Source organism: Lissotriton helveticus, chromosome 7 (genome assembly GCF_964261635.1).
Source record: "Lissotriton helveticus chromosome 7, aLisHel1.1, whole genome shotgun sequence".
NCBI classification, from domain to species: Eukaryota; Metazoa; Chordata; class Amphibia; order Caudata; family Salamandridae; genus Lissotriton; species Lissotriton helveticus.
Genome location: NC_136068.1, coordinates 95,808,373 through 95,831,698, shown reverse-complemented (window position 1 = coordinate 95,831,698; position 23,326 = coordinate 95,808,373). Strand labels below are relative to the sequence as shown.

The 23,326-nt window shown below is 46.2% G+C and overlaps 1 protein-coding gene across 4 annotated transcripts in view; it reads left to right on the top strand.

Annotated features, from left to right (window-relative positions):
- The window catches only part of TAF4 (TATA-box binding protein associated factor 4), a 227,443-nt gene that overhangs the window by 135,354 nt on the left and 68,763 nt on the right, over positions 1 to 23,326 (top strand). For 3 of the 4 annotated variants that reach the window (XM_078651584.1, XM_078651585.1, XM_078651583.1), the window contains exons 4-7: positions 7,524 to 7,640; positions 18,860 to 18,979; positions 19,771 to 19,893; positions 20,653 to 20,742. In XM_078651584.1, coding sequence (XP_078507710.1) covers positions 7,524 to 7,640; positions 18,860 to 18,979; positions 19,771 to 19,893; positions 20,653 to 20,742 — 450 coding nt within the window. The remainder of the gene's footprint in view (positions 1 to 7,523; positions 7,641 to 18,859; positions 18,980 to 19,770; positions 19,894 to 20,652; positions 20,743 to 23,326) is intronic. The other variant, XM_078651587.1, reaches the window with a different exon arrangement.

Here is a 23,326-nt window from a genome sequence, read left to right as displayed (position 1 = left end):
GAGAAGAGATTCCTCTTCTAATCTAAAGCGAGCTCTGCAAGTCGGAGGTGCATCTTTATAATCATATCTATTTGCTAATGACTGCAAAGCATTTATTACAGTGTAGGTGTCCTTCATAAAAATACTGTATATAATTCCATATTTACAATTTGATCACATTCTGACTTGGTCTGATTTCCCTAAGGAGAGTGCAGTCGAGGACGTTTTTGGTGTACCATCACAGTTGTACCATCACAGTTGTAGTTGTCAGTTATATAAACGGTACTCTCCAGAAAAAATGTAGCCCGTATTAATCAAAGAAATCCCAGAGCCTACCATCTGCCCTCGAACAGCTAAAGTAATAATTATGATGCAATTATACATTTTGTAGAAGTAGTTCCCGGAGTCATATAGACTATATACTGGTGTCGATAGAGTTCTGGCCATATGCCCTTGACTTAAAAATAGATCCTAGAACTGAGAGTGACCATCGCCCCCTACAGTTCATGTTAGCGTCCCAACCCTTCTCTTCCACTCCCTTGGGTAGCAGAGATAATGGTATCACTGCGGACGACCCCATACTAAGCAACAACCGACGAGCCCTAAAGTGGTCTCCCATTCTAGGGAATAGCCAGTCCATGGCACGTATCTACAATACTTTTGCAGATACTATTACATCTTTCATACACCTACCAGTAGAAAAAATCCTACGTTAGACCTACATAATACCCTTGTAGATGCTTTAACTCCGCTTGTAAGCAATATACCCAAGGAGAGTAACGCAGGAAGAAAATACCTGAACGAAGAAGCAAATCCCTGGTGTAATAAAGATTGCCGGGTAGCAGAAGCAGAACTTACCCTGGCAATCAAAAACAACAATATAATTGCAACAAGGGAAAATAGGATCAAATACAAGAGAACCCTTGTGAATGCAAAAAAAAAACATGGGATGATGATACCTGGACAGACTTATTTAGTGCAGCCAAGTCTAAGGACCAGTCAGGTTTTTGGAGACTAATAGCGAAGGGGAACAAGGCAGGAAGGGTCACTAAGGACCTTTTTATGGATGCCAATACCTGGACTGATCACTTTTCCCGTCTCTACACAGATACTGAATTGCAGCAATTCATCATTACTGAAGATTTGGGACTTACCTCAAAGGTTGCCAACTTACATTTTAGCTTGAAGGAAACAATAGTGGACATCGAAGCAGTTAAACCGGGGAAAGCTCCCGGACCTGACGAAATTCCGGGAGATTTACTGAAACATGATATTAGTGTTTGGGGACCATACATAAACTACTTGTGCAATGCAATAGTCTCAGGCACACCAATACCCGAAAGGGGCAGAAATGTTTACGATTTTTAAAAAGGGCAACTGATATAATCCTGCAAACTATCGCCCCATTAGTTTAATAGACATTTTGCAAAATAATTTTGCTAGGCATATTTTAAATAGACTAAATGAGTGGATTGAAGAGAACAATGTACTTTCAAAGTTTCAGGCAGGATTCAGAATCAAAACCAGTACGATTGACTGCAAATACATAAACTTAAGAAAGGGTCATTTGTACATTGCCTTTCTAGATTTAAAGGCGGCATTCGATCTCGTACCCCGAAACCTATGTTGGGATTCGTTGAGACGTCAAGAGGTGCCAGGTGAATTACTTGTACAAATAATTAGGCTCCTGTAGCGGGGAAGGAGGGGAGGGACAATCAGCAATCCACCACGGAAGAGGTGTTCCCGTTCCCACCCCGTTACAGCTCCACAATGATAATTTCGCTAAAGTAAGATGGGTCCCGAGGGGTGAACACACCAAGGCAATACTGGTGAGAAGGGGAGTGCGTCAGGGGTGCGTATTGGCACCCACCCTCTTCTAAATGTACGTAAACGACATCCCTAATTATTTGAATGGCTGCCTGAATGACGCACCTAAGTTGGAGGGTGACGTGGTGCCAGCTCTTTTATTTGCGGACGACACCATTTTAATCTCACAAACCCCAAAAGGACTGCAATGTCCAATGGACTCTTTTTATATATAAATATTGTACTACGAAAGGCCTTGAAATGAATTCCAGCAAAACCAAATACATGTCAATAAACCCACATAGATCTTTTAAAAAGAATTTAGCGCTTAACAATCAAAAATTAGAGTATGTGCAAAGTTTAAACTATTTAGGCATCACATTAGATACTAAATTGTCCTGGAAGCCGCAATTGGAATTCATTCATTCATGGGGATAGTATCTCGAAAGCAGTGTCCCCTGCCCTGGAGGTATTTAAACACAAAGCACAATCAGCTTCTCTTTATGGAGCTGAAATATGGGGTCCCCACTACAAAAAGAATTTTGAACTGGGAGAAAATATTTTTTTTAGGAAATTATTAAGTCTCCCTCCTAGAGTACCCTTAATTCCGATTGTCATGGACCTAAATATCAAACGCACCGACCATCATGCTTTTTCGAGACCTCTTTTATTATGGGTGAGGATATGGTCAACCTCAGAGTTGTCACATTACAAGGAAGGCTTAGAGGAGATCATGAAAATTGATCAGAGTAGGGACATCCCATGGCTTAAACATGTTGCATCGTGGTTGATGAAGTTGGGCTTATCTCACTACTGGGAATAACCATCCCAGTTGACATCAGCTTGTAAGAAATTGTTAAAGTCCACTGTGGGGTGTGGGTTTCAGCGGGCCGGAATAACAGGCGGGAAGGCCAGATGTAGTGCGCTATGTTTAGCGAGTTTTATTGTGGACACAGGTAGGTGGTGATAAAATGTCTCTGAACAAAGGGGGGGCGGATGGAGGCCTTTGGTCAGGTCCGAGGAAGAGAAGACGTCCGGTCCGGGAGGGAAGTGGAAGACGTCCGGCCGCTGGGCTGCTGTCGTCAGGAAGGGGTACGTCTTCCTTCTCTGCAGTGCCGTAGGGTCCTTGACTTCCGTCGGTGGGCCTCGGAGGGTTGGGGCGAGAAAAGAAACAGAGGGCCGTTAGTCTTTTGCTCCTCTCAAGATTGGTAACAACCACCGCCACCGGGAAGTGAGGATACGGAAAAGGGATAGTGAGGGGCGGGGTAAACGGGGAGGTGGAAGAGGCCGACAAACAGGAGGGAAGGCAAGGGGTCGACAGGGTGCTCGTGGTGAGGGGGGGGGGGTTCTGTCTATATATCTATATACAGTGCTCTCGTGCTCGGCTAGGTGCAGCGCACTACTATTTACACTAATTACAACTATCTACAAAAAGGCACACGGAGACGGATGACGGGTACTCACGTGGCCCGCCGCAACTCCCTGGTGAGTTGCGGCCGCTCTCCAGCCACCTCCTGAGGACTCCACCAGTCCTCAGACCACACGTCGCCGTCGGCGTCCTCCTCCACTTCTTCCGCTTGGTTCTCCGACTCCTCGTCTCTCTCTCTCAGCTCCGGTTCCTTCCTTGCTGCCTCCTGCCACAAGTCCGCGGGTTGGAACGCCCTTCGTTGTGGTTCGCCGGTTTTTCTATCTTCCGGGAGGTAGTCAGGGGCGGGACTTCCGGGTTCAGGAAGGAGTGCTTCCGGTTGTCCGTCTTCCGGGTTCCGACCTCGGCGTACCTGCAGAGGGAGAGAGAGAGAAGAAGTCCTATGGAGAGGGAACAAGTTGTCTTCTGGGTTATACGGACTCATCCCCGCGCGAGGATGTCTCTCTGTTAAGGCAGGTATCGTGGCCTTTCCACATCCACCTTCTGGGTTTATATCAACAACAGCGTGCTACATAGCTCTTCCATTGGGTCATTAACATCAAGATTCCTTCTCTTTAAATATGGAGCAAATTTTGAACCCTTTTTGGACCAGGTACGTCCCTCAATTAGCTAAATCTTTGTACATGAAATTTAGATGTGGGGTGCTTCAAACAAATGCCAATAAATCAAGATGGGGCAATAGTCATGATGGTAAAAGTAGCGAACTGTGCGCACTATGCCCAAACGAGATTAAAGAAAACGATCTACATATACTATTTTTCTGTCCCACATATGATACACCTAGGAAAAAATGGATTAAGTTAGTTTGCAAAAACTTGAATACTAGATGCTGTAGTGAGGCGGAACGAATACTGAAGACCAATACTTCACAATTGATTGTTTTCAGTGTAAGTAGATATTTATTCAATGTGAGCCTAATAAGAGCTAAAGTTGGGCTGAAGCTATAATAGGTTACGACTACGCATATCTCAGTCAATGATTTTAGTGAACTCTGCACTTGCACTTTATGATCTATGGGTGTTTATGGGAAATCATGATTCTGAAATGACTCAAAGTAACTGCATAATTGAAACTATCACTCAATTAGCATTGGAGGCATATATGGAAGAAAATGCTACAGATTTTAAAACAACATAGCCTTTTTAATTGCCTAGCTTTTATTGTATTTATTGTAGTATGTTTGAACGGCGATAGCTGGAATAGGCCATATGATTGCCATTTAACCTAAATGTCCCTACCGTGCTGAACTGTAACCAATATACTTCTATCAATCGTATTTTAAATGAAAAGCGTCTTAAAATGTTTCTTTTATGGTTGAAATTAACCGAAATAAAGATTTGATGATGATGATACATGATGATACAATTATATAGAGCATGTGACTGCAGAGGGTTTTGTGGCAATGATCAGAAGCTGAGGCAGGCTTTCCTTCTTTACACTCGCCATAAACCAGATACCCAGGAGATAGTGCCTAGAGCCCTTCTCATTGAAATAACTGCTTCTTGTGTCCAGCCAATTAGGTGTTTACTTGCTGACGATTTTTCACATTGGAGCAGGATCAAGACTGACTTGCATAAGGGTGGGTCTAAACTGAGGTGGCGTGGTGGGAAAATAAGCCATAGATTAGGATACGGCCCCAAGCAATTGCCAGCGGCTGAGATTAATTCAAGGATTCCAGCCATCACCTTGTTGTTTTTGCATTTTACAACTTGGGTGCGCCAAGTATGCCCAGACGCGGGTCCCGGGCTCACTGTGCCACTGGAACCAAGCTACACCTGGCTAAAGAGCCCCAACTAGTGTGCTTGTGTTCCGGTTCAGGGATGACCTGGCCTAGCAGTTTGGGATGGACTGTTCCCATAAAGAGCAGGGTCCACACTGATTTGCATATGGCTGGGTCCAAACTGAGGTTGCATGGTGGGCAAAAAAAGATGAATTGGGATGTGGCCCAAGCAGTTGCTGGTGGCTGAGATTAATTCAGTCATTTCATCCATAACCTCGTTATTTTTGCAAAGTACCAGCCAAAGCTGCTTTTTTTTATCCTGGTTTTCTGTTGGAATTTGTGGTTCTTCATTTCTGGCTAGAAATGCACATGTTTCAACTGTAGGAAGCAGGTTCTCAGAGCTTTTACTAATGTTCATGCTGCTTACTGAGTTGTCTACATAATGGTGTGTCAACACAAACTTTTCCTTTTGAAGGGGATTCTCCAGAGTTACTAATGAAAGTCTACCAAGTCCTGAGACTTTATATATTGGCCTTGGTGCTAGAGTGGAAATATTTCGATAATATCAGTCATGTTTTTGTAGTGGAAAAAGTGTTGTGACCTTAGACCATCTCGGGCTTGGCCATAGGAACGTTTAATATGTTGACTGCAGAGCTTTTCCTGTACTTTTCCTTTAACCTATTTAAAAAGCAGTGCTTGTTTTCCCAGCCACTCCTGTTCTCCAGTTTAGGAGGGAGACAGTTTTTGGTAGGGGCCAGGACTTCAAGATCCTTTTTCCTAAATTCTTTTCATCACAGACAAGTTGATGGTGGCAGCTGACGTACTTTTAAAAATATCTAAAATATCTGTCATTCGCAGAAACAATGGGAGATCTAGACCTAGGCACCATAGTTCCTTTTGTCAGTACTGCAGACAACTTTTGGTCGCCATCCAAGATTCTGGATCAGTCCACAAGCCAAATATTTACCGCATACCAGGGTTCTTCCAGTCCGGACCCCAACATTCTTATCTTGATATGCCTTGCAACTTGTTGAGGGATGTCTTTATTTTCTCTTAAGACCACCATTCTATGTTCTGAGGTGAAGCTGCTGTATATTTATGCTGCCGATAAAAGTATTTGATCTGGTGTGTACTGAAAACATCATAGAGTTAGCATTGGTGTTTATTTTGGAAGGGAGCTAATAAGGCTCCACAAGGAAACCAATGGTCTGTGGCAGCTGATAACTTTCGAAAGTGGTTGAAAATGGATATTTGCTTAGTATTACACTGAACAAGTTTCACAGGAGGGTTCAAGGCTGGGCAACTCCAGAGAAAATAGGTGCTTTGGTATTTCTGCTTGAAACCTGCACGTGTACCATTCCTGTAATTACTAAATGTGGTTACAGAAGCTTGGAAGTGGATTTTCCTCTTAGCCTAGTGAACCTTCGTATTTTATTTGCTTATTTCCTGTCCTTGTCCAAGGTAGCTGTCGTGTAGTTCCTACTAATCCGTGGGATCTGCTCATTGTGTGGACAACATAAACTAAGGGCTTGGAGTCAAGACTGATTTTGGACACCCCTGCAGGATATGTTGACCTTAAGACCAACTAGCTCACAGTGCCACCATAAGTCCCCTAACCTTACCAGAGAGAGAATGGACTCTGGCAACCACTGAACATGACAACCCTGATCATGACAACCCTGATCACTCTGGGATTGTGGAAACCGTACAGAATCTTTTGCTCAGTTACTTTTACCTTTTGTTTTTGTCAGTGAATTTTGTGTGCATTTTTAGCGTAAAGAAATATTTTAGTAACATAAGTAGGCTTACCCGGTCAGGGTACCCATGCCCTTCCTGCTTATGTGTTTTTTTAAAATTTTATTTCCATGACCTGGGAACTGAGTCCCTGAGTCTTAAAATGGTGACTGTAACATTTCTCTTCATGTTGTAGCCAGACACTCTCAGCCCTCAGTCCAGTCCATTTTCATGCCTCACTTAGCACCTCTATACTTCCGCAGTAGTACCGTGTTGCTAAATATTTATACATTTGAAGCATAATTTCGCTAATAAAGCTGAACGGATTTAAACCAAACCACAAAAGGCCAATCTTTCTGGGTAAAGATCTAGCTTCTGCCAAATTTGGTGTAATTCTGTTTAGCTATTTGGCAGTAGCGTTGTTTTAAAGCAGAAATACTAAATTGAAACAGTTACATTTTAAAATACATGTAGTGCTTCTGTAATCTGTCAGAGAATGCTTTGTATTTTGTTATGGAGGAATAATTGAGTGAAGGTAAGTTTTGATAGGTGTAGACCGGCTATGCTCAAAAGTTGCAGAGATCATCAAACTCTGCCATCTTTCCCCCCTCAGAGTTGAACTGTTTCTGCTTATTAGTTACTAGAGTTCAAAGTTGGTTTAGCAGAGCATTGGCTAAATATGACTGAGAAGAACTATCCTTTGCTCAGTTGTCTAACATTTTTAAAGTGCCCTGTAATGTTCCAATCCCACCAAGAGATGGAGTGAGAGCCAACGAAGAATAACCGGAAGCAAACTTGCTGGATTGCTTTTATTGCTGGGTAACCATGTATTCTTTGATCTTCTGAATTTGCCTGTAGGCTCCAGGTGCCCCTTTAATTGCACGGCAGGTGACGCCGACCATCATCAAGCAAGTCTCTCAAGCACAGACGACGGTACAGCCCACAACAACGCTACAGCGTCCACCTGTAGTACAGGTAAGTTTCCCAAAGGTCTCTTAAGGCTAATGTTTAATGTGTTTAGCCATCACTTTTAATCTCCTATACTCCTAACATAATAAAAGGTATTTGACTGTTAACATTTAATACACAGACTAAATTGTTGGAAGAGGTGAGAATGAAAGAAATGGCATTGATTTGGTTTCATTTTGTGAATCTTGAATCACAGTTGTCTCTGGGTTGGCTGTTTTAATCTAGGAATGCACTTGGGCCAGCGTCCTGATCTGTAAGCCGGCCTGCGTCTGTCCTCTGAATCCTTGTTCAGTATTTTAAATAACTTTCTCTGTGCTTTTTATATTGCTTATACCAGCCACGACAGAGGAACATAAGATTTTATTACATAAGACAAAATAAATTTGCTATGCATTTCACAGGTAGGGAACAATATAGAAACAAGTACAAAGATCTAAAGTAGAAGTTATGGAATAAGAAAAGGGTTCACCAATGGGGGAGCACTAAATGCTATACACACTGACAACCTGTGATTTGCAGGTCATGTTTTCGAGATCCTGCGAGGCTAGCTCTACTTTATTCATTCTCAGGGGTTGATCTGAGCACTTTTAAACCCTATATATTAGTAACACACTTAATGCTCTTTAAACTGCAAGTGTGGCATGAAACTAAATTATTACAGCTCTTCTGACGGTGACTGGCAAGACTCCGCCAAGCACTGTTGGCTTGTGAAATTGGTGCAGGATGTATGTACATGTTTTGCTGGTATATAATTCCTGTCTTGGGTGCAGACGGTGTGTTGTGTGGCAGTGAAAATGATATTCTGTGTGCTCCCTCCCACTGTACCCTAGCCCTTCACTCTTGCCTATGTCTGTCCTGGCTGTCCACCCTTTAGTGTATTGCTTTCCATGGAGATTGAGGTTATGCGGATTGTTGTGATCTTAGCCTTTCCCACTAAGCTGGGGGACCAAAGGAAATCGCTGATATTGGTCAGCAGGTTACAGTTTATTTTTAACAGCATTTCCTTGAAAGTCGGATTTTGTTGCACAAATTTTGTGTCTTATGACCATGCCTTAGACTTCTAAGATTTCATACATTTTACAGTGCTGTGCCAGACTGCAATGTTCAGCCATGAAATTGTTCCACGGCAGAGGTGTAGTGTGCTGTCCTAGCATGTTGAGCTGCGAAGAAAGCTTGACTGTAGAGCTGCATAATACGGTCTTCTGCTTAGCCATTGAGCTCTGGGAGACTGGCCATCATGCAGGTGCAGCCCTGGTCACACAGCTGGCTTTCCAGTACACTGTGGAGCACTCTTTCTTGGTCAATAAGAATTTGGAACTGGAGCAGTGTGGGGTTGATTTGTATCACACATTTTCCCAGACAGGATGTGGATTCCTAGCTATAGTTTCGGAAACCGGTTTAGGTTGGTTCTCAATTAAATGTAATATTTTTGGTATTTAGCAATAATGCTGGCTCCAGGCAGGAATATCCCAAACAAGTGCACAATAGTGTGAGCTCTCTGCATGAGCCGGTCTCCTGCCTTCCTGAAGCTATAATCCGGGACAGACAAAATGGTAAGCCATGCCTAGAAACTTCCTCACTGTGAACAACAGAAATTGCTGTTCCACTCCTCACTCTGCCAAACGTTGGCATCTAGTAATTTGCAGTTCTCAGGAAGTGTTGATCATCAGCCCTTTGCAAACAAATTCCTCATGGAATTTCAAAAGACATCCGTCTCCATCCTTCCTCATTTCAATGTCTGAATCTCCACCTTCCAGCCACAGGAATGCAAGTAATAAATGTCCTCAGTTGAGGAAGTGTCCTCCACACCCTATCGTGTGCCACGGAAACTTAGGGGGCCATCCAAAATAATTTCCACAGGTCCTAGTAATCTGGTTATCACCGCACTGAGACCTACCCTCGTTTGTCACAAAGGGCTTCAGCCCCCCCCATTGTGTGTGGCAGCCCGGGATGAGACGGCTTCCCTGGCCCACACACTGCCGCACCCGAGCACTTCACAGGTCTTTAACCCCTTGCATGCTGGTGACGAACCCCAGCCGTCACGCTCCGCGGTGCTCGTGTGCTGATGACGGCTGGGGTTCGTCACGGCCCCGCCCTGTTCGTTTGTTTACCGCACAGCGGCGGAAACGGGCCAGCAGCGAAGGGGTTAAAAGACCATTTGCATGTTAATGAGGCCTTACTGTTGTTTCACCCCTTCTAAGAGTCCCTGCGGCTCCACTCTGCCTTTTGCTTAAATATTCAGCCCCCCCCCAAATTCTTTCTTAGCCCCCCCCCCGTAATTTGGCTCTAGTTGCGCCTCTGACTCCGCATGCACACGGAATGTCAGTGAAAGGATATGGGGTTAACAGAACAATGAAACTTTACATTAAGAGCCAGTAGACTGCCCCATATCGACACAAACTTCTAGTCATATGAAGCACACAGCTTGGTACACTGCTACCTGTGTGATTCACTCCAGGCCGGAGCAGGGGCCCTTGTACGCCCCTCCAACTCATAACAATTTCTGGACCTCTCATTACTAGGGTCAGGCCTCGGCCTCTGTGTACAATGTAGATAAGTGTGATGCTGGGTCCCAAAAATGCAGGATACCGGTTTCACATGCAGATCAGGCACTCCGGTCAGGGGTACACAACAGTTTATCATGGAGGGGGCATTCTGGTTCTATTACCAACATTTAAGTGTTTGTTTTCCTCTGATTAATATAAATACATTGACAAATGAGCAACATGTTGTGGTACGAACACATCTAGAACACAAGCAGGTTGACACTCTAGGTGCAGGTGACACAGTCCTGGGGTATCTAGGCTAGGAGTGGTTCCACAGTCCTGGAATATCTAGGCTAGGAGTGGTTCCACAGTCCTGGGGTATCTAGGCTAGGAGTGGTTCCACAGTCCTGGGGTATCTAGGCTAGGAGTGGTTCCACAGTCCTGGAATATCTAGGCTAGGAGTGGTTCTACAGTCCTGGGGTATCTAGGCTAGGAGTGGTTCCACAGTCCTGGAATATCTAGGCTAGGAGTGGTTCCACAGTCCTGGAATATCTAGGCTAGGAGTGGTTCCACAGTCCTGGAATATCTAGGCTAGGAGTGGTTCCACAGTCCTGGAGTGGTTCCACAGTCCTGGAATATCTAGGCTAGGAGTGGTTCCACAGTCCTGGAATATCTAGGCTAGGAGTGGTTCCACAGTCCTGGAATATCTAGGCTAGGAGTGGTTCCACAGTCCTGGGGTATCTAGGCTAGGAGTGGTTCCACAGTCCTGGAATATCTAGGCTAGGAGTGGTTCCACAGTCCTGGAATATCTAGGCTAGGAGTGGTTCCACAGTCCTGGAATATCTAGGCTAGGAGTGGTTCCACAGTCCTGGGGTATCTAGGCTAGGAGTGGTTCCACAGTCCTGGGGTATCTAGGCTAGGAGTGGTTCCACAGTCCTGGAATATCTAGGCTAGGAGTGGTTCCACAGTCCTGGAATATCTAGGCTAGGAGTGGTTCCACAGTCCTGGAATATCTAGGCTAGGAGTGGTTCCACAGTCCTGGAATATCTAGGCTAGGAGTGGTTCCACAGTCCTGGAATATCTAGGCTAGGAGTGGTTCCACAGTCCTGGGGTATCTAGGCTAGGAGTGGTTCCACAGTCCTGGGGTATCTAGGCTAGGAGTGGTTCCACAGTCCTGGGGTATCTAGGCTAGGAGTGGTTCCACAGTCCTGGGGTATCTAGGCTAGGAGTGGTTCCACAGTCCTGGAATATCTAGGCTAGGAGTGGTTCCACAGTCCTGGAATATCTAGGCTAGGAGTGGTTCCACAGTCCTGGAATATCTAGGCTAGGAGTGGTTCCACAGTCCTGGGGTATCTAGGCTAGGAGTGGTTCCACAGTCCTGGAATATCTAGGCTAGGAGTGGTTCCACAGTCCTGGAATATCATGCTAGGAGTGGTTCCACAGTCCTGGAATATCTAGGCTAGGAGTGGTTCCACAGTCCTGGGGTATCTAGGCTAGGAGTGGTTCCACAGTCCTGGAATATCTAGGCTAGGAGTGGTTCCACAGTCCTGGGGTATCTAGGCTAGGAGTGGTTCCACAGTCCTGGAATATCTAGGCTAGGAGTGGTTCCACAGTCCTGGGGTATCTAGGCTAGGAGTGGTTCCACAGTCCTGGAATATCTAGGCTAGGAGTGGTTCCACAGTCCTGGGGTATCTAGGCTAGGAGTGGTTCCACAGTCCTGGGGTATCTAGGCTAGGAGTGGTTCCACAGTCCTGGAATATCATGCTAGGAGTGGTTCCACAGTCCTGGAATATCTAGGCTAGGAGTGGTTCCACAGTCCTGGGGTATCTAGGCTAGGAGTGGTTCCACAGTCCTGGAATATCTAGGCTAGGAGTGGTTCCACAGTCCTGGAATATCTAGGCTAGGAGGGTTCCATAGTCCTGGAATATCGAGGCTAGGAGTGGTTCCACAGTCCTGGAATATCTAGGCTAGGAGTGGTTGCACAGTCCTGGAATATCTAGGCTAGGAGTGGTTCCACAGTCCTGGAATATCTAGGCTAGGAGTGGTTGCATAGTGGGGCTGCGTGGCACAGGTCTGTCATGTCCAGGACATGAGTGGTTGCATAGTGGGGCTGCATGGCACAGGTCTGTTATGTCCAGGACATGAGTGGTTGCATAGTGGGGCTGCATGGCACAGGTCTGTTATGTCCAGGACATGAGTGGTTGCATAGTGGGGCTGCATGGCACAGGTCTGTTATGTCCAGGACATGAGTGGTTGCATAGTGGGGCTGCGTGGCACAGGTCTGTCATGTCCAGGACATGAGTGGTTGCATAGTGGGGCTGCATGGCACAGGTCTGTTATGTCCAGGACATGAGTGGTTGCATAGTGGGGCTGCATGGCACAGGTCTGTTATGTCCAGGACATGAGTGGTTGCATAGTGGGGCTGCATGGCACAGTCCTGCCGTATCCAGGGTGGGAGTAGTTGCACATTGTGGTCGTGTGGCAGAGTCTTAGGACGAGTAGACCTGGAGTTCCTGGACAGTGGAGGGTTCGGACAGTGGAGATGCGTGGCCCATTCTTAAAATAACCAGACCTAGCACCGTTTGGACATTGAAGCTAAACGGCAGTCTGTGGATGTCTGTGCCCGGAGTGTTTGGGCAGGGGGCTGACCCGACCCCCTCAGAAGCATAGCTCAAAGAAGGGCTGTTGGGCCAAAAAGCTGTTGCTGGCCAGACCACCTTTGTGCAGCAAAGTCCTTGCCCGGGGTAAATGAATGAGCGAATGGCTGTTCCTTTACCTCTGTTTTTGTCCAGGATAGCGTGTACATCCTTAGAAACGGTCTGATGAGGGCCTTTGTGTTTTCCTTGCGGGTCACGGAGTCAATGACATTGGTGCGGCGGTCTGTCTCGCCTTGTCTCCCCGGTGGGCCTCGCTCCAGGCTGGCGTGTGACTGGAGTGCGGACCTGTCCCTCTCCGGGAAGTCTCAGAAATAGCTGAATACACAGCATCCAAGCAGCGTGCCGCGCCTGCCCTCTGCGGGTGATCGTGTGTACTGCAGCAATTGAGAAACTATTGATGGCCGAAGACGAACCGAATCCACAGATGCTTAAAATTAATCGGCTGCCGCCCTTTTCATTTGGTTCATTTGAACCTGCAGTCAAAGAGACCTTCCAGGCGGTGTGGCACCCAAACCTTCCCCAAGGTTATAGTTGACCCATCGGGCATTGTCCCAGGTATTTTAGCAACAGGAAGCACATTAGAGGAAGGTTGTTTTTGCCTTTCCGAAATTTTAGTACGAAGTTTCTTGCTTATGTCCCGCAAGACAACACCCATTAATAGCAAATGCTCCGCACCCGCCTATAGTTAATGCTTTCTTTTAAACCTAGTTCCCCCTTTGCAGTGACACTGTTGCCCTCAACAGCCTAGCTGTTGGCCAGTATTAGCCCCTGCGGACCGGAAACTGCGTAATTAGCTATTTGAGCTTATTTCAGTCAGTGTCACACACAGTACATTCATCCTACAAGGGCATGCTGCGCTTAACCTTTGTGGGCATCCTCACCAGGTTTATTTATTCTGCCCAGGCCTGTGGATCGGACCTGCTACCCTTGTACCTGAATCACTCTATTATGGGCCCCTGGCCAGTGCTTTTTAACCCTCCCATTTCCGGTAACTCATGCAGCCATAATCTTGTTTTAGGCCATGCTCTTAAAGCTACAGTCCACTTGCAAAAGCTGCCATGCAGATTATTTTCGTCTCCTTTTTGCTGCATGTTTATGCTTTGTGCAAGGCCATCGGCACGAGGTCCTTCTAGAAGGTGTCGTCCATGCGTTTAGTGCAAGTTTATCTTTTAGACAACGTTACACTTTATCACGAGGAATATGAGGCAAAAGATGGCTGCAGATGCTCATCCCTGCGCTGTTAAATTCTCCCTTCTAGGCACAACACATGTTACATGGCTAACACCTGGGAGTGTGACAGGCCCTGTCGCAGTCCCAGCGCCCTGTCGCTTGTCCCAGTCCCAGCGCCCTGTCGCTTGTCCCAGTGTCCTGTCGCTTGTCCCAGTCCCAGCGCCCTGTCGCTTGTCCCAGTCCCAGCGCCCTGTCGCTTGTCCCAGTCCCAGCGCCCTGTTGCTTGTCCCAGTCCCAGCGCCCTGTCGCTTGTCCCAGTCCCAGCGCCCTGTCGCTTGTCCCAGTCCCAGCGCCCTGTTGCTTGTCCCAGTCCCAGCGCCCTGTCGCTTGTCCCAGTCCCAGCGCCCTGTCGCTTGTCCCAGTCCCAGCGCCCTGTCGCTTGTCCCAGTCCCAGCGCCCTGTCGCTTGTCCCAGTCCCAGCGCCCTGTCGCTTGTCCCAGTCCCAGCGCCCTGTCGCTTGTCCCAGTCCCAGCGCCCTGTCGCTTGTCCCAGTCCCAGCGCCCTGTCGCTTGTCCCAGTCCCAGCGCCCTGTCGCTTGTCCCAGTCCCAGCGCCCTGTCGCTTGTCCCAGTCCCAGCGCCCTGTCGCTTGTCCCAGTCCCAGCGCCCTGTCGCTTGTCCCAGTCCCAGCGCCCTGTCGCTTGTCCCAGTCCCAGCGCCCTGTCGCTTGTCCCAGTCCCAGCGCCCTGTCGCTTGTCCCAGTCCCAGCGCCCTGTCGCTTGTCCCAGTCCCAGCGCCCTGTCGCTTGTCCCAGTCCCAGCGCCCTGTCGCTTGTCCCAGTCCCAGCGCCCTGTCGCTTGTCCCAGTCCCAGCGCCCTGTCGCTTGTCCCAGTCCCAGCGCCCTGTCGCTTGTCCCAGTCCCAGCGCCCTGTCGCTTGTCCCATTCCCAGCGCCCTGTCGCTTGTCCCAGTCCCAGCGCCCTGTCGCTTGTCCCAGTCCCAGCGCCCTGTCGCTTGTCCCAGTCCCAGCGCCCTGTCGCTTGTCCCAGTCCCAGCGCCCTGTCGCTTGTCCCAGTCCCAGCGCCCTGTCGCTTGTCCCAGTCCCAGCGCCCTGTCGCTTGTCCCAGTCCCAGCGCCCTGTCGCTTGTCCCATTCCCAGCGCCCTGTCGCTTGTCCCAGTCCCAGCGCCCTGTCGCTAGTCCCAGCGCCCTGTCGCTAGTCCCAGTGCCCTGTCGCTTGTCCCAGTCCCAGCGCCCTGTCGCTAGTCCCAGTGCCCTGTCGCTTGTCCCAGTCCCAGCGCCCTGTCGCTAGTCCCAGCGCCCTGTCGCTTGTCCCAGAACCCTGTTGTCTCCCAGTTTCTGTTTTACTCCTGGTACGTCGCACTTCACTCGTAGGTCCTCTCATCCGATCTCTATTTTCTTTCTTGCTGCAATTTTCACAGTTCCCTTTCCCAGTTCATCCTTCTTCTGATACTGCTATTGATCTTTGGTTATTAACTTATGATATATTTCCAGTTTCGAATCCCTCCTCCAGTCCTTTTTCTGGCTGCCCTCTTACTTCAGTTGTTCTCCTTTTTTCCTGGAGAACTTAAAATAAAAAGCTCTTGAGACACTGAGACCTTTCTTCTTGCTTCTCTTCCTATTTTACACCCAGTTGCCACCCTCTTGCCCCGTTGCTACCCTCTTGCCCCTTGCCCCTGATCATCCTCTCATTCTTATCCTTCCTGCCACCCTCTCACCACTCTTTGTCCTCCCTTGCACCCTGCAGTCCTTTTCCCCTCTTCTCACCTTTGGCCCCCTCGTCGCTCCGTCCATCCCTTTTTCCCACCCCTCCATGTTGTTTTGCATTAGATTTAGTTTGTTGTTGTGTTATGGCATCTGTCAACGACATTATGGCTAGCCTATTTTAGAGCAGATTTACAACAAATCACAAAAATATATATTCTGGATCAAGCTTTTTCCTTCATGCCAGGTTTGTGCTGTAGGTGTCTCAAAAAGAGAGTTTCCCAGGTTATACCAAAAGGGACTGGGTTGTTATAGTCACAAAAAATGTAAATTTCCCTTTTGTTGTTATTTACTACTCCTACAAAGAAATTGTGTACATATTACAATGAACCAAAGAAAAAGAGCATAAATGTCTCCATATATAGCAACACGTAATCTTGATTTATATCCTTGATATTTGTATTATTTGCATCTTTATCAAAACATCAAACCATGTTGTATCATACTTAAAAACATTTCATATTTCATTTCATAGAACACATTTGTATAGAGCTAAAAATAAACATTTAAAAAGATTATATCTTTTACAATAGTTTTTTCAACAATGTCTAGAGATGGTCAAATAGATGTTATATATTTCCTAGTACATATCACAATATTAAAAACATTTAAACATAATTTTTATAAAACAAAAATGACTTTGTCCTCTTGTCGACGCGTTTCGGTTTGTCATGTAGTTAAAAACACCTTCTTCAGGACCCACAACATTTAATCAGAAAGTGATCAATCTTATCAAACCAATAAATCCTTAGTCAGGGTTCGGTAGGGAGTACGTTGTGTAATTATCGTACTGTTTCTAATGTCCCTCTGTATGTCACTTCATCGAATAATTGATATATCAATTCTTTTTCTTATATTCTTTAAAAGGAATAGTGGAGGTTTAAACATCGCTTCCCCCCGTTGGCGGGCAATACTTTTATTAATTTTCTAAAACGTTGCCTTTTCAAAATAGGAAGACGGTACTGGCGAATAATGGGATCAATTTCCTCGCCCCTTGAGAGGCCTGTATTCTCACATAATTTCCTTCAAAACCACGGCCTTTTGTTGAATGCCGGTGCAGTGTTCCACCTTTGAAAATACAACTAATTGAGCTCATCAAAACAGAATCCCGTCAGCAGAGACGCAAAGCGTCTAACACGGAATATACCTCTGACCTAATTGGAAAAAAAAAAGGCAGTTGTATTTTCAAAGGTGGAACACTGCACCGGCATTCAACAAAAGGCCGTGGTTTTAAAAGAAAGTACAGTGCGATAATTACACAACGTACTCCCTACCGAATCCCGACTAAGGATATATTGGTTTGATAAGTTTGAGCACTTTGTGATTATATGTTGTGGGTCCTGAAGAAGGTGTTTTTAACTACATGACACACCGAAACCCGTCAACAAGAGGACAAAGTCATTTTTGTGTTATAAAAATTGTTTAAATGTTTTTAATATTGGGATATGTACTAGGAAATATATAACATCTATTTGACCATCTCTAGTCATAGTTGAAAAAACTATTGTAAAAGATATCATCTTTTTAAATGTTAGTTTTATCTCTATACAAATGTGTTCTATGAAATGAAATATGAAATGTTTTTAAGTATGATATAACATTGTTTGATGTTTTGATAAAGATGCAAATAATAAAAATATCAAGGATATAAATCAAGATTACGTGTTGCTATATATGGGGACATTTATGCTCTTTTTCTTTGGTTCATTGTAATATGTACACAATTTCTTTGTAGGAGTAGTAAATAACATCAAAAGGGAAATTACATTTTTGTGCTAGAGGTGTCCATTGTTTGTTCTGAGGAATTCATGCACACACCTAAAATGAGCACCACTGTTACTTTAAATCGCGAGGCTAATCGGCTCCAAATTTGAAATGCTGAATCACAGATGAGTTGGCCAAATCTTAGCCATAATTTGCGCTGACTCATCAGATGGGTAATAAGTTATTAGTTATCGAAGATGTTCTTTTGTCTTGTGCTAGCTGTCTCAACCTTCACTCCAGAGGAACTGTATCCTCTGTTTCACTTACTTCTTTGCTATGCGTAAGGCCCTGGAGCTTACAAACGTTCACACCAGTGTGTCAACCCACATTCCAGCTAGTAGTGTTAAAGAAGTCACTCCAATGGCTATGGAGTTGCTGAGTAACAAAGTAGTTCACCATTTACTCATTTTTGCCCATTCATCTATCATTGTTTGACTCCAGCTCCTAGCTCTTCTCCCTTTTGATGGCTCTTCTCTTTATTTTAGATATTTACCTCTTTTCTAGTCAACTGGGACTTTTTCCAGTTTTTATCCGCTCATGCAGCTAGTCCCAGTTCGGAGTTGGTCCTTCTGTTTCTCAGGAACTCTTCTTGTCGGGAAACATCGGTTACATCACGGTGTTTATACCGCAATACATTTACAATGCGGTTATTTAAAAAAAAGTCATTACAATGACTTGCAGTAGATGACGCTCTAACCTAAGGAATAGTATGATTTACTATTCCAACACCTTCCCTACTGTACGTAGACTGGAGTTGGAATAGTAAATCATACTATTCCTAAGTCCAGCTCCCTCCAACGCAAGTCGTTGTAACAACTTGCATTGTAATGCCTGCGTTGAAAAGGTATCATGGTGTAAACACCGCATTGTAACATCATATATCCCTCCTTCTCTGAAAGGGGGATATCTATTAGTTTGGGACTTGTTTGTTCACTTTGCTTATCATAGGAATTGCACATTTTAGGAATATAACATTTGAAAGCAGGTGAGGTTTGCCCTGGTGCTGTGTTGCTTTCTAATCCTGGTGCTGTTGTCTGAATCTTGTTCCTGCTTTAACTGTTTGTTGCCTTTTGCTAGCTCTTCAGCCTTCTAGCGACCATGCAAACTATATAGTTTCCTCTTAGCCTTTTAAAAATGGTCATGTAAGCGAGTAGAATAACAATGAAATTTGTGATTGCTTTTGGTCGAAGTGACCTCTATCATTTCAATGCTAGTCTTATTCAAGCTGGATTGAAACTACTTTGAAAGAAAACGTCTTGTATTTCTGTTCACCAGTGGGAACTGCATGTAGAACTAGGCTTTCAAATTGTTTAGCATGAAAACATTTGTGAGTTCAGAGCTACAGTACAGATTCTTCTTATCCACAGCCTCAGATTGTTTTGGGTGGTACAGCACAAACCGCGGCATTAGGAACGTCGCCGGCTGTGCAGACTGGAAACCCTCAGCGGGCTGTGCAAGGGACGACGGCGCCCTCCACTGCTGCTACGGTAAGCTTATGCTTGCGTAAAGTTTGTGCTCTGCGAAAGCTTGTGGGCTAAAACCAGTCTTAAAGATTAAAGAGCAGGTGCTTCCTCGGGCAGAGGGCCAGCTGTGTAAGCAGGGACAGTGGTATGAGAAGCTGGCGGTTTGCTGTCAGTGGTTCAAGCCACATTAGTCTAGGGATTCTGTGTTCAGTATCCAAGTAATGGTCTGCTATCTCTATGAATATGGAGTTCTTTGTTGGTTTACGTGGACGAGGATGCTTCTAAATTTCAATCAAAGGCCACTTATTTTCATGAGTATTTCTCTATGAATATTCAGGGCACAACTTGTTGGTAAAGAAAATGCCTTTCTGTTTTGCTAAAGCACCCTCATCTTGAGGTTTGTTTTTTAGCAAGGGAGGAGGCGGTCAGGGGCAGTCGTCTGTTATTATATTGCAGGTCTGATGATTGCCTTGAACTCCACAGATCTTGGGTCATCAGTGGCAGGGAGGATCTTCAATTTTATGGGGTAAATCTTCTTGCTTATCATTCCTTAGTAGAGGTGTTCTTTCTTCTTCTCAGCGTGCCTCTGTATGTTGTGTTCATCTTCTGTATCTTCAGACTTTTCTCTTCCTACTCCTTGGGATCCCAAGACATCTTCCTGGACGTTAGTGTATGGAGTTTACAGCTTGGACGTGTGTGTGCAGCTCAGAAAAGAGAATTGGCAATATGTAATTTGCCCCGGTGTAAAAGGCTGGATAGAGATATCTCTTAAAATGTTGATTATTTTACTAATGAACTCTCTGTTCTGTTTACAGGAAACTATGGAAAATGTGAAGAAATGTAAGAATTTTTTATCAACGTTAATAAAGCTAGCCTCATCTGGTAAACAGTCCACTGAGACTGCAGCTAATGTGAAAGAACTCGTGCAGAACCTGCTGGTAAGAGCTGGGCACAGCATTCAGACTGGTAATCCTTCCTTGTAATTAACATGCACTGATTAGTTTGCACTCGGGTTAGCATGCTTTTTCTTAACCTAGAAATGGAGGGCTTGAATTATCTGTGTTCCACAATTTGATTCCCATCTGTTTTTAACACTGCCGTCCCACTAGGATGTGAGTCTTTAACCCCTTGGCCGCGGCGTTAATTCCGCCGCGGCGCTGGGGGCAGGGGGGCCGCGCGGCACTGCCATGCTTGTGACTGAGCCACTCCGTCACGAGCAACGGGCGCGCTGTGCTTGTGACGGAGTGGTTCCGTCACGGCCACGCCCGCTTAATAGATTGCACCGCGCAGGCACGGAATTGCGGCAGCCTGGGAGGCGCGCCTTGACGGAACCACTCCGTCACCAGCACAGCGCATCCGTGGCTGGTGACAGAGTGGTTCCGTCACCAGCACACAAGGGGTTAAATAGAGATTTACAGTTCTAGTTTGGGGTTCTTTGACTGTGGAAGGGGTAAGATGCCTACACGTAGGTTTTAAACTCTTCGGAGAGTAGTTGGGGGTTGTGATCACAAAGTAGATATAGAATGTTTGATCTGAAGTTTCTTGCAATGACTAAAGTAGAAAGAGCACAATCACTCTGTGTGGCATGGAATCCATCAGCATTTGTGCACCTTGCATAGACATCATAAATGAACCAGCGCTGTCGCATCGCATTCTAGCCCCTGTTTCTAAACCAAATACTGGCTTATGTTTTATAGGATGGGAAAATCGAAGCCGAAGATTTCACCAGTAGGCTTTACCGAGAGCTTAATTCCTCACCTCAACCATACCTTGTGCCTTTTCTGAAGGTGAGTCTATTTCTTGTTATGATTTTCATTGTGGCTTGTGCTCTGATTGTGAGCAGTATTCTTTGTGAGAAAGCCACAATAGAAGGAAAGGTTACGGGACTGAAGTCATAACTTTGAGGGAACCGGTCATGTCATTTTTTTGTGAAATCATTGATGTAATGTAAAAGGCTTCCATATTTATTTATCAAATTAAGTTTTGCCAAAAGCTTTGCCAGTCTGGAAGGCACAGGGCTAAGAATAAACGTAGCAAAATGAATGCAGGAGAGCCTGCTTCAAGCAGAATATATAGGACTTGAATTAAAAACTGAAATTAATTTTAGTGACCCAAAAGAAAAATATATTCCAAAAGTCTGGGCTGAGAAATCTTAAGCCCTGTAATTCCTAACACTCGCATGGTTTACTTGTGAGAGAAGGAGCTTTTACTTTTCAGAATTATTCTCCGGGCATAATATTGTTTAGATCCATCCCAAAGAAAGTCTTAGGGCCTAAATTTGATGTTGGCGGATGGGTTACTCCGCCACAATGGTGACGAATATCCTGTCTGCCGAAATATAAATACCATTATATCCTATCTAAATCAGACCCTAAATCACTAAGACGTAGGCTCTTAATAATTACTCTTCCAATGACCACCGGTGCAGGCTACAGTGCGCCAAAGACATGAACCTGTTTCTGCTGGTCCTTGATGACTTTCCATAAAATTTTGGATCCTCTGCAAATCAGCTGCAGCAACAACCTCTATCAGTAGACCTAGCTACAGGTGGTTACAGTAGTGCAACCTGGTAAGTACACAGGCCAGCGCCCCATTTGTGTGTTGATCCTAAGGGGCTTCTTCAAACGGTGCAGTCTGTGTAAGCAAGCACGACTCACCGAATTAGTTTGCACGTTTAGGGAGAGGTCCTGGTCTAGGTGCTCCCAATGGATTAACTTTCAGATCCAGAATCAGTGGCTCTTGGCAGTATAAAAGTTCTGGAAGAAAAAGATGTGTTTATCTTAAGTTACATTGAAAGTGACCACCTGGGCTTGTCCCGAAGCGGTCGCTCAACCACGCTCCCACGCTTGATACCACCCACGCTTGCTGCCTGCCGGTGTACCTCTCTGCAGCCTGCTACCTCGCTGTTCTGATTATCAAGCTCCTCACCACGATTGGTATCGTAGCCTCTTAGCGCTTTTGGAACACTCCTGCGCCGCATTGCATAGCTCATTCTGTCATATCGTGCCTGTTTGAATCTCGCTCTTGCGCTATTAGATTGCTTCACACACGTTGGCGCAGCATTGCTTAGACATACTTGCTGAAAGTAACCTGCATTACTTTTTCATTGCCGGTCCTCGGCTGTGCTCCATTTGGCTTCCTGTTTACGTAGCCATTTTGTTGTTGTTGTTCCCCTCTCCTGGCCCGTGTCTCCTCCTCGATCCCGCCTCCCAGCTGAGACTCCCTCCCACAATCTCTGTTAACTCGACCCTCCTGCACTTCTAGCGCTGTGACCACCTGGGCTTGTCCCGAAGCGGTCGCTCAACCACGCTCCCACGCTTGATACCACCCACGCTTGCTGCCTGCCGGTGTACCTCTCTGCAGCCTGCTACCTCGCTGTTCTGATTATCAAGCTCCTCACCACGATTGGTATCGTAGCCTCTTGGCGCTTTTGGAACACTCCTGCGCCGCATTGCATAGCTCATTCTGTCATATCGTGCCTGTTTGAATCTCGCTCTTGCGCAATTAGATTGCTTCACACACGTTGGCGCCGCATTGCTTAGACATACTTGCTGAAAGTAACCTGCATTACTTTTTCATTGCCGGTCCTCGGCTGTGCTCCATTTGGCTTCCTGTTTACGTAGCCATTTTGTTGTTGTTGTTCCCCTCTCCTGGCCTGTGTCTCCTCCTCGATCCCGCCTCCCAGCTGAGACTCCCTCCCACAATCGCTGTTAGCTCGACCCTCCTGCACTTCTAGCGCTGTGACCACCTGGGCTTGTCCCGAAGCGGTCACTCAACCACGCTCCTACGCTTGATACCACCCACGCTTGCTGCCTGCCGGTGTACCTCTCTGCAGCCTGCTACCTCGCTGTTCTGATTATCAAGCTCCTCACCACGATTGGTATCGTAGCCTCTTAGCGCTTTTGGAACACTCCTGCGCCGCATTGCATAGCTCATTCTGTCATATCGTGCCTGTTTGAATCTCGCTCTTGCGCAATTAGATTGCTTCACACACGTTGGCGCCGCATTGCTTAGACATACTTGCTGAAAGTAACCTGCATTACTTTTTCATTGCCGGTCCTCGGCTGTGCTCCATTTGGCTTCCTGTTTACGTAGCCATTTTGTTGCTGTTGTTCCCCTCTCCTGGCCCGAGTCTCCTCCTCGATCCCGCCTCCCAGCTGAGACTCCCTCGCCTCCGCCCACTCCTACTTCTACATCTGTGAAATGCTCCCGCGCGCAGCGTTCACGCGCAGCGGTCACGCCGAAGGTGCGCCAAAGGTAAGCCCGTCTGCGCCCGTCCGCACCTGGACCGCGCCCAGCGCCCGTCCCCCTGCTCTATGCCGCTCCCAACCCCCCAGAATAACTTATGATGCCGCTACTCTCCTCGCCCTC